Genomic DNA, 11,520 nt, shown 5'->3' on the forward strand with positions numbered 1-11,520 from the left:
AACCAGCAATCCATGTACTCTCACACCCCATTTTGGGGGCATTGTCTGGGCCAGCAAGCTGAGACCCGGCTGGCAAAGTCATCACTTAAGCAAGTATTGAAAACATTTTTCTCCCAGTGCAGGTACATAGAACTGGTTCTGATGCATAAAATGAGACTAAAGCATATATTTAACTTTATTCAAGCAACCCTGTTATCCTTGGCTAGCACCATCTTCAGCAGAACTATGCAAAGTAGAAAATTAGTGCTTCATCTCCATCTAATATTGAAGGAAAACTGTATGAACAAGGTTTGGTTGAAATGCAGTTGTTTTGAGCTTCTAGGCACAGACAAGCACATACCTATATGGAAGGTGTAAGTGCTTCTGGCTTTGTCACTGTTCCCGACTCTTATCTATTTCATAATTATCTTGCTGTGTCATTTTCTGGTCCTTTTTAGCTGCTCTGTCCCACCTTTGGTGTCTAATCTCTCCAGCCCGTGGTCTCACTAAATCTAACAAAAATGGTCCAAAATGTTCCAGAGGAGTCAGAACAGTTCCTGCAGAGCCAGGAGGTACCTACTGCAAAACCAAAGGGTCTGAGTTTGTGTGGATCTCCCTGGTCAAAAACTGTCAGTGCAAATTGTGCCAAAACAATTTATTGAAATCGGCAGTTGAATGGGAAAGTGTTTATTTCAATGAAATTTTTGAATGGTCGTGTGGGAAGGGGGAGAGGAAAGCCAGCAATGTTGGTTTTGCTTTTGGCTAGTATTTGAAATTGCCTTAGGGGAAAAAAAATCAATTAAATCCTATTGTGTAATATGCAAGTTTAAGTGAAATGAAAGGGAAAAGTTGAAAGGAAATCTGTTGAGGAGCTGCTAATTGAAGGAGTTTTGAATTTGCCTTGTAAGAAACATCAACTTTTTAGCTGTCCTTGTGATTTGGAATGAGTCTCCCCTAACTGTTGGAGTTTCCCACAGAACAGATGTTCAGCCTCTTAATTTGTGCTTCTTCAGCAAATACTTGTATTTTCAAGACCGTGTCCCTTCTCAGCTGGAGGATTACAGGAGCCAGAGGAGCCATCCCAAATTAGGGCTTTTCTCACCAGAGGTGTAGGTGTGCCCATGCCAGAAGGCTCCTGCAGCCTCCAGTAAGCCTGTACTCCTCTGATTTAAGGGCCAGGTAACATCCTGATAAAATAAGGCCTGAGCACACCAGCACATGTCCACTAATATTTGCAAGGATTTTAAGTGAGTGATGGCAAGGAAGATAAAGATAACACCTGTCTGAAGTGTGCTCTGTGTAAGACAATAGACAATGCGAGGGCCCAAGGCTGTTTGGTGTTTTCCCTGTGCCTGCCATTAGTGAGTATCTCAGAACAAAAGCTGAGGTGGGTGGATAAGGACTTGTAGTGTCTGGCTCTTATCTTACCTTCTGCCTGCGTGGCAGCTCATGTCCTCCTGGAGCTGTACTGAGCGAGAAAGCAAAGATTGGGCATAACATCCTAGAAAGCTGCAGGGCCAAAATGTTGTGGGGTAACCAAGAGCAGCTATATGCAAAATTGTGGTGTAACACAAGACCCAGCCTGGCCTTGCTCCCCTTCTCCTCTTTCAGGTGCTTATGGCAGGGCTAGCGAGATACGCATGGCTGCACATACATGATATACATTATTTCCAGGTCTTTGAATCCTGCTGGGCTGAGCTCCCTGCTCTCTCTACAGGGAATTTCTGCTGGGCATTCCCAACGCCTGTGTCTATATGCAGAAACCCCTGCTCCTTGGTAGCACTTTGCATAGCTCATCTGCCCCCTTCACCCCGGGGCACCCTTTGGTAGCTGAGAAATGCCCTTCAGGTGCTGGGGCTTGGTTTTCAACCCAGCATCTCCTTCAGTGCTGGAAGGAGTTACCTGAGGCTCTCCAATGCTGGTGTCTATGGAGTGGGGAAATCCAGAGGTCAGATTTGGCTGGCAACAGCATCTTGTCCTGTTTTCTGCAGGCTGTGATTGAAGTGAGCCTTCATTTATGGCTCTGGGGGCTCTCGCTGGTTGGTTGTGCCTGGCTGCCACGGTGCTGAGCTGGGCTGCATCCCGTGTGTGCCAGACATGAGGTGTCGTGCTGGGGAGACGTCACGACAAGCTGTATTTATACAGGCTGTTGCTCGGCAGTGCTGTACCAAGGTGCATCAACATAATGAGATACATAAAAGGGGAAGGCAGTTAAATACGCAATAACATCACAATAAAAGTAAAACTGAGCATTAATAAAAAAATCTGAGTACACTAAGTGCAGTCAAACACTCCCGCTATCTTGAGCCTCAGTGCCCAAACTTAATAATAATTTCTGGTAGTGTCATTACCCAAATTAAACGAGGGCCTAACAGTCCAGAAAAAGATGTTTGGAAAAAAACGGGTCCTGAGACTTTGCAAGCGGTTCTGCTGTGTGGGTGTCCCCGAGGAAGCACAGGTAGGAAGGGAGCTGGGAGCTGCTGCAAGGGGAAGGCAGTGGCTGAGAGGACAGGGTGAGGAGAAGGAGGAAGCAATGGGTAGAAGAAGAACCAGTGCAGTAATTTTGGAAAAGGAGCTATGTCCTTGTTGTAAGGTGCTGAAGCACCTGGGGAGCTGCTGGATGTGCTGTGAATGTGGCGTGAGTGTCTGTACTTGTATGTACATGCTTGGCTCTGATTACGTGCTGACACTTCCCCATGGCCACGGTGGATGCTGCCACCTTTGGTCCCTGTGGGGGGTCTCCGGGACTTCAAATACAGGACCTCAAAAACACTACCTGCTGGCTAAAGTGGATGAACTGCTGGGGAAAAAACTGAACTAGGCAGATTGCTTTCCTCCTAGTAAATAAAATATCTTTTCTCTCCTTCCCCTCTGTGCCCACCCTGGCAGGTTTTGGAGGCTTGCTTGCCGGTCACTGCGTGCTGAGGCCATGGCGCTGAGGCTTCCAGAAACGGGGCCACTCACTCTCCTTAGCCTTGGAGTCCTAGTCCTGGTTTTGGCTCTCCCCGCTGATGCTGGGTAAGGTGGTGAGTGCTGAGGCGGTTGGCCAAGGCTGCAGTCCTCTCACTGTGCTTAAATATTCTGGGGCCAGTACCTGTGTGAAGTAGTCCAGGTCAAAGCGCTAAAAACTGTCATTGCTGCGTGCAACCCTCCCCTCATCCCCGTCCTCACGCTTTTCACCCAGGGACTGCTCAGTCCCATGTGTCTGAGCTGACCGATTACATTCGTTTTATTTGAGGTGCTCTCACTGAGGACAGTTGTCAGCATTTTTTTGTAACAAAACCAATTTTCAGATTCGGCCTCTGCACAATTCACTCTGGGCAAGGACTTGGCTTGGATGAGTTTTGACCTGGAAAGGAGACTTCCCCCACCCTTTAATTTCTTAATACTCTTTTTTTTTTTTAAGGAAAAGAAAATGAAACTGCTGCAGCTGTTTGGCTGTGTATGGTGTGACAATGGAGCAGCACACCCGATCTGCCACAGCACAGGGGGCTCTGCCCAGCCCTGGCTGGGAATGCTGCTCACCCTCCACCTGGGTTTGGTGGCCCTGAGCGTGCAGACTTCAGCTGTCCCAGCACAGAGAGCGCTGCCACCAGCCTCACCGTCCCAGCCACTGGGCAAAGATGAAAGCTTGTTAGTCCATGACAGGGTCTGCAGCCCCCCTCAGCATCCCTCGGGGAGCCCTTCGAGGAAGGGAGGCAGAGGCACCCCCAGCACAGCCTGGCAGCCGCGGGGAGGGAGGAGCTCTGTGCAGAGGGAGAGAAGTGCAAATAATACATGACTTCTATGAAAAATTTAGGAAAGCCTTTAGAGTGCCAGGTATGGACACTGAAATGCTGTCTGCTGAGTTACAATCCCAGCGGTGATCAAGGGTTTTCGTGCATGATAAAATGTCACTGCCGCCACTCCTGCCTCACCCACGCACCTCTCTGTGTGCAGTCATTTGCCCAGCTGCACACTCCCACCCTGTCCTGCCCATGCTGCTTCACCTGCCTGCATCTAATTTTGCATAAGTAAATGCATCCCGAGCACGCCTTGACGTGTAGATGCTGACTCTCCTATCAGTGCTGTGTAACCAGCCGCCCCCCTGCCATCCTCCCTGCCTCTGCCTTCCCCACTGCTGCCTTTTTACTTCCCATCACATATTCACTGATACTGCTGCTCCCTTGCTGCCTGCCATGTGGGTATCACTCTGGTCCGCAGGAGGATTTGTTTCCTAAATTGCATACGAGGGGACCCTTGTTCGGAGGTTAGTGTGCTGATCTGGCAGCCAGCTCCCCAGAGAGCGTGTGCACAGGGACGGGTGGTAAGGTAATGACTTTTCCTCAAGCCTATCCTAATTAAATTTGCTGTAAACCTCTGTCTTCCCTGCCTAAAGGCTTTTAATTATTTTAAAACCATGATCCCCATACCTCTGTGCAGTTCCTTAGAGTTCTTCACAGGGGCTTTGAGAGAGATAAATGAGACCTGGTTTTTATGCTGTGATAAAGGGCAGCTTTAGCTTTATGTTAAGGTGAGGTGAGCCAGCCTAGACCTCTGCTGGAGTGGGGAATTAGCCCAAATCAGGTGCCAGGCAGAGATGCTTCTGCCTGTCCCCTGCCTGTGCCTTTCCCTGGCTCTACCCGCGCTGCTCTTTCCCCAGCGCCTCCTGAGCAAATCCCGCACTGCTCACATTGAAGTCGAAACCTCAAATGTCAGGCTAAGTAAAACGGCTTTGAAATTTGTAAACTCATTTTTCCCATCACCGCTGAGCCTCCACCAGGAGTTCCTTCACAAAAATCTGTCCTCTCACTCTTTATATTATGGGTAATTTTTAAAGATAGCTTATAAAACATTAATGAATGAGCTTTCATGAACATGCTAGCTATTCATAAGTTATAGAGGGTTATATACCCATCAGTAGACACGGGTACAGATTGCTTTTAACCATGACATCTATTGAAAGCTGCTACAATTGAAACCTCACTAATTACCATAGGCATTTGTTAAATTCCTCAAAATTCTACATATCTGCAGGGGATTCAGCTATTTCAAATATTTCAAGTCCAGATGAAAAGCCAAAACTGTTTTTTGATTTGAGTGAGAAGATTTGAAGGCAGTTTGTAGTATCAGCAGTGTTTTGATGTTTCAGATCTGACAGGTTGCATTAGGGCTGGGAGGGGTGTTTTGTCAGTCATACCTCAACCCCATGCCCCAGTACCCCATGAGAACTGCACTTTAAACACTTTATTGCCCTTGTTGGGCTCTTGTAGACTGAGCTTCCTGGCTTGGCCACTTCTCCCATGACAGCAGGTATTTTTTGAGTAGGTTTGCTCAAAACCAGAGGCCAAGGTGAGAAGTGGGATCCGATCCCTGCAGGAGTGAACCTAAAGCACATGAAATGCCATTTCCTGGAGTGTTTGGTCATTGATGCTGACACAAATTAACGTCAAAATTGCCCAAAATTGAATATTTCAATTAGCTGCAGCATGCTGAATAGTATTGATTCAGCCTGGCTCCAAAAATACCCATAGCCTGCTCTCAGTTTTTTCTCTTGCTAGAAAATACTTTTTGCTCTTTCTGTCTTAGAGAAGCTTGGTTTTCTGTTGGGAGAACGTTTTGATAGAAAACACTGAGCCAGCTCTGCTTCTTGTCACCCTGCTGACCCTTCACAGAGTATTTACAAATGGAGCAGTAGTGGCAAGGATAACTAACCAGATGGGATGCAGCAAGATTAGGCTTTGAACTCCTTAAATGATACTCTTCTTTCTAGTTTTTTTGGTCATTGGGGTTTTTTTTCCCCCCTACTGCTTCCTGATGCATGCTTAAATCAGTGGCTGCACACATGAACTGGAGCAGGAGAAAATGAGTCTGGGGGGCAGAAGGAAAGGGGCAGAAGTGTTAGAAAGCAACAATTTAGGGGCTTCTCCTCCCATAGTTGTGGGGAGTAGGACCCTCCTTGGCAATTGCACCCATGTCTTGTAGGTGTCTCTCCAGTTTACTGCAACCATGGTCTTCATCTGTCACTTATCCCAGTCACTTACTTCTCCAGTTACTGGCACAGGGCTGATTTTCCAGTTGGGGCTGCCCTGCTCATGGTGCTGCTGCAGGGGATGGGATCCCTGGCTCCAGCAGCCGTGTCTCTCCCTGTCTGCCTGGGCTTCCTCAGCCATCCCACTGCTTGCCTGTGCCTCTTCATCTTTTTTTTTTTTTCCTCATTGGTGTCTCTTTTATTTCCTCTTCAATCTCTGCATCTCTATAGATTTTTCTTTTTGGTTTTCTGTTACTTAATCTTATGCCTTTCCATTTGTTTTGGTCCTCACAGTTATTTCTTCTGGGGAAAGCTGTGCTTCGAGCCACAGCACCAGTCCTCTGCGTTGTCTGAAATCTCTTTCAGAGACAGACACTTTCAGAAGGATTCACAGGTGCCTTTTCTGTTGATTGAAAGAGAGATGCAAAATGCAAATGTATTATTTGAACCCCTTGGGCTTGCAAAACTGCACTGAAGATTTTGTTTGGTGAGAAGAGCTTTGTTTGAGAAATTTACTACTTACTTTATTCCACCTGGGGCAGAAAATGCCCCAAGAAAATCATCTTATTTAGGAGCTTCCAGGCTCCTTGCATTAAGCAGAGATACGCATGTGAAAACTCATTTGGTTTTATAAACAGGGTAAGTTCAACAAACCACAGAAATGGTTCATGAAGAGCTTTAATGATGGACTCAGGCTTCAAGGCTGCTTTACTGAATTCCGACTTTTCTGCCTCCCTTCCCAGGAGCAGTGAACTTGGAAATGTGGTAAATAACCAGCATCACTTCTGTGCTGCCTGTAAGGAGATGCTGACACTTGAGTAACTGAGGTTCCCACAGCCACTCTTCATAAAATTCCCTCTCTTAGGGGCAGGCGAGGGATGCTGGGGCAAGGGAAGGCTCCCTAAAAAAACAGGGATCCTAAAAAAACAGGGATCCTAAGCTCCAGGCCCAGTGGGGAGTCCTGCAAGCACATCCCCTTATCAATAGGTGTACTCCATCCTGCAGTTAAGGGCCCACTGCAGCACAGGCTGGAGCATGAACCAACATATTTTCATTTCCAGTAACTGTTCTGAACATCTAAGGAGTAGGTTTCTCTTCTGATGATGGTTTTTTTTCCTCTTTTTTTGCCCCATGTGCCAGACTTTCTCAGAAGCACGTTTCAGACGTCGTCGATGACAGCAAAGATAACATCACCATTTTCACTCGCATCCTGGACAGGCTGTTGGATGGATACGACAACCGCCTGAGACCTGGACTTGGAGGTCAGTTGGGTGGAGAGATGATGTCTTACACAGCTGTGCAGCTTTAGAAATGACGGGCTGCTCCAATGACTCTTTAGTAAGTCTGGTGCTCTCGGGAGGAGAGGCTGGTTCAGTGCTGCAGTCAGTCTGTTGCTGGTTTCCCCACTTTGAGTCCATGCTATCTTGTTTTTTGATAATTTGAGATGAGAGGTTCAAGTCTCTGACAGCTGTGGTCTTCTGTGACATTACACTGACAGGCCTGTAGATGGGGCAAATATGATTAAACTTACTTCTCCTATTTTTATAGGCATTACCATTTCAGAAATGATGATACTACCAATTTGCAGGACCTTTAGTTCATGCTCATGTTGCTTTTTAGTCAGGAGCTTTGCTACAGAGCCTCAGTCTCAACATGTGGTTTCTTGGTGTGTTGTTGTCAAGGAGTGTTGTGGTGGCAGAGATGTTGACCCCTCTCATGAGCTGGTGTCTATGAGCCATGTCTGGCCACTGAGGTGATGTCCCTGCACGGCTCTGAGCTGCAAAGGTGCGCTGTTGGACAATACCCACCTCAAGCTGAAGCCATCGTATGCTTCAATGGTCCCTGAAGGTTCCCCTACCCAAGGAGGTTGGGAACGAGCTTTCCTGAGCTCTTGCATGTTGATGGGGGCTCCAGTGATACAGTGCTAGCCTGGAATTGCACTCTCCATTCCTCAGAGCAGCCTCGTCTCTTCCCAGCCCTGTGTCCACTTCAGTGACATGCCCTGCACCCATCTAGGAATACTTTGATCCCAAACAGAGATCATGCAAAATCTGAGGAAGAAGGGTTTCTCTACTGAGCATCCTCACCTTTGATGGGCTGCAGGGCTCAGACAGGAAAGGGTTACTGTGTCTGCATAAGCCATCCATCAGTTTTATTGCTTTTGTTGCTTGTTTCTTTCCCCCAGAATTAACTGCGGTCCCACTAATAGCTTTGCTTCCTCAAGTCTCCCCAATGGCTGTATTGATTTAACTGAAACGAGTTCTGAAAGGGGACCGAGGGGGCATTTATGTTCACCGTAGGCTTGGTTGCAGACAACCCTGTGCAAAGTATTAACAAGAGGACTCCCAGGAGCCCCTTGCTCTGAAACTTAAAACCTTTCTTGGAAGATCTCTGCTCTGTTGCTTTAGATCCTTTAATAATGTGCTTAACATAATAAATTGCCTTTGCCTGAACCAGACATTGCATATTTAAAGACTACTTTCACTTCTGATTTTCCCTCGTGGAGCACTTTTGTGGACCCAGATGGAGAATTTTGACAAGGGCTACAGGTTTTGGGGTCTCTTGGTGGCCAGAGAAGCAGAAATGGTCCTGCTGTGCACTCCAGACTAGGGGGTTAATCAAATAGCCTGGAGTGATAGCTAGCAAGTGATGGGCTCCTGCCATCCAAGGTTATGTGAAATCTGTGAGAGGGCTTGCTTTGCTTCAAATTAGAGACTGTGCTGCTGGGTGGTTTCAGTGACTTCCAAGGTACATTGGTTTTCCTGTGAGACAGCTCTGGGCAGTCCTTGTAGACCCAGCACTGGCGCTCCCCCTTTCCCTCAGGAATGTTGTCCACTTGCTTTTCTGAAAATGTCAAGCGAGATCATCCGTTAGCACTGTGCAGTTCTGCTTTGGTGTCCGTGGAAAGGGCAGATGTGGTGGTATTGTGCCCATGCAGAGGCTGATGGGAAGATGGGCTGGCCTAAACTGTGGGTAACTGAGAAGCAGAAGTGCAGGCTCCCTTGGCCTAGGTTTCCCTGCTCTGTGTGGCACAGATCCCCCTGAAACCCCTGGATTGGAGTGGGAAGGGCTGAGTGGGGTGCAGGGTTGTAGCACCTCTCGAGGCAGCCTGGTGTTGAGTGCTCAGAGACCTGTCCCAGCATTTGGTGAAGCCATTTCCTTGTGTGCCGGGAACCGAGCAATGTTTGTTTAGACTTTGGGAAAAGAGACTGTCAGCAACAGAGTGTTGATGTGGTGACTTCTCCCCTCAAGATAGCCTCTTTGTATTTATTTTCTTATGCCCTCTGTTTTCACCATCTGCTGCCACCCACTCTAATAGCTCCCATGCCAGAGCTCCTCTTCCTACCAGGATGCTGCAGGCACAAACCAAAGCAAGCCATTGTTGAGGATGCTCAGGAGTGCCTGGTGCTACAGAGCCAGCCCCAGGCGAGGGTGGTTCTGTGCCATGCTGCTGCTCTGGCCCCCAGGAGATGATGGCTCAAGACATCCTCTCCGGCAAAGAGTCCTTGCAGTCTTGATAGCACGTAATGTTTTGTGAGGGTACTCCAGGCTGGCTTAGAAGAGGAGGGGTGATGGGAGATGTAAAGTCACTGTCAGACCCCTCCTTCTGCAGAGATGCGCTGGGGGCACCACCATTGGTGTCACAGGGACGTCTTCTGTGGGTGGTAGGAGGTTTCTTCCTGTCTCTACCAGGTAATCTGGGGCTGGCTTGCTCTTAGGGACAGAGCTGAGTCTTTTGTTGGCCCCATGGCCACTGAAATACAGTCTGGGCTTGGGGAATGGGTAGCTGCAGAAATAGATCATGTCATAGGAGTCAGAGTGGGGGAGGAGGGGGAGGAACTGCCAGCAGATAACCTGTGTTTCCCCTGGGAAAACACAGGGCAGATTGGTTATTAAGTCAGAAGAGGAACAGAAATGGACCCCGAGGGGATGGAGACATCTGTTGTCATGGCCAACCTTGCAGGATAAGAAAATCTCCCACTGAGAGAGTTTCTATGGACAGCGCTGGCCTCCGCTCCCAGTCAGGAGCTGTGCAATCATGCAGATCCTCTGCTCAGCCCCACAGGGGCTGTGGTGAGGGGCATCTATTTACAGCTCTCAAATTATCTTTGCTGAGGCTTCCTGTAGAGCTGGCACGTGGAGAGGCCTCAGTTTTGAACCTGGAGCTTGCCTTGCTTGCAAGAGCAGGAGAGAGGAGATGTGGCCAGGAGAAAGAGGTAGAACTGGTTGACAAAGGGAGAGACATTGTATACCCAAAAAGAAGAGGCGCTCAAGGAGTGGGATATGAGTGATGGGACCATGAGTGACCCTCCAAGAATGACTGATGCACAAAAATACCCTGTATATCCTTGTGCAAAACAGGGTAGGGCTTCCAGCTTCCAGCTCAGCCAGAGCCTGCTTGCTTCATGGGGACCAGGGATGTGTCTGAGGTGCTTCTTGATTTGAGGATGAGGAACCCAGAGGGCATCTGGAGCAGTGGTGGACAAAGTCTCTGGATCGTGTGGTCTGGGGAAGCCTGCACTCAAGAAAACTCTTGGTGTTTTCCAGAGAATGCCAAAGAGAAAAAGATTTTGCCTGAAGGAAGAGAGCAGGCTGTTCAGTTTTCTAAAAGATGAACTGTAGACTTTCTAGATAAGCCAGTTTCTCCAATTGCAATTAAAAATCAATTTGTACCATGTTAAGCGTCTAGGCTAGAATCGATTGGTGTTATCCCTCCTGGATGCAGCATCACTTACAAGGTAACCCATGGTATTTGAAGCTTCTATGATGTGTCTCTGGAGTCCCTAAACAGCTGACATGGCCATGCTGAGAGAGCAGTGGCTGGTGCGCATCCTGCTGGTCTGCACCGTGTGCTTCTGGACAGGTGAGGGTTAGGAGCCTGCTGAGGTTTTCAGAGCATGGGGTTTATTTGAACCAGCAAACACGGGATTAAAGCAATGCAATTCCCTAAGGAGAACCAGGCACTTGGCCCCTTTGGTTTCTTCTTTCTTGGTTACAACATATTCCTTGTCTTCAGGGTCGGCAGCAAGTAGTTACAGAAAGGTTACAGAATCATTAAGGTTGGAAGAGACCTTTAAGATCATCAAGTCCAACCGTCAACCTAACACCCCTATGCCCACTAAACCATGTCCTGAAGTGCCACATCCACACCCTTCTTGAACACCTCCAGGGATGGTGACGCCACCACAAAGTGGATCCTATCCAGGCAGAGGGGAAGCCCCAGTTTGTACCTTCACAACTGGGTATATCCAGAGCATTGAAAGCAACCTAGGCTCCTAGCTGCCTCCTCTTCCTCATCTCTGCTGGATTGCTCTTTGTGGCCTGGTGTCAGCATCTCCCTGCCCATGCTGGGCTTGGAACAGACGGCTTTGGGCTTGAGCAAGTTTTGGTGCAGTCAGACTCTGCTGCTCACAATAAGACTCAAATGAGGGATGCTCAACACAGGGCTACGGTGTCTTTAATCTGGCCTTACTGTGTCAGCTCTGCCCTGCTTGTGGTTTTGATCTCTGCTACCTGTTAATAATTTTCCT

The 11,520-nt window shown here is 48.1% G+C and overlaps 1 protein-coding gene across 1 annotated transcript in view; it reads left to right on the forward strand.

The window, feature by feature from the left end:
• Window positions 1-2,908: 2,908 nt before the first annotated feature.
• The window catches only part of LOC104546308 (gamma-aminobutyric acid receptor subunit alpha-3-like), a gene marked incomplete at its 3' end in the record, with an annotated part of 46,523 nt that continues 37,911 nt past the window's right edge, over window positions 2,909-11,520 (forward strand). The window contains exons 1-2 of the mRNA XM_010191670.1: window positions 2,909-2,997; window positions 7,130-7,251. Of these exons, the coding sequence (XP_010189972.1) occupies window positions 2,909-2,997; window positions 7,130-7,251 (211 nt within the window). The remainder of the gene's footprint in view (window positions 2,998-7,129; window positions 7,252-11,520) is intronic.

The sequence above is a fragment of the Mesitornis unicolor genome, unplaced genomic scaffold (genome assembly GCF_000695765.1).
Source record: "Mesitornis unicolor isolate BGI_N332 unplaced genomic scaffold, ASM69576v1 scaffold49989, whole genome shotgun sequence".
Taxonomy (NCBI): Eukaryota; Metazoa; Chordata; class Aves; order Mesitornithiformes; family Mesitornithidae; genus Mesitornis; species Mesitornis unicolor.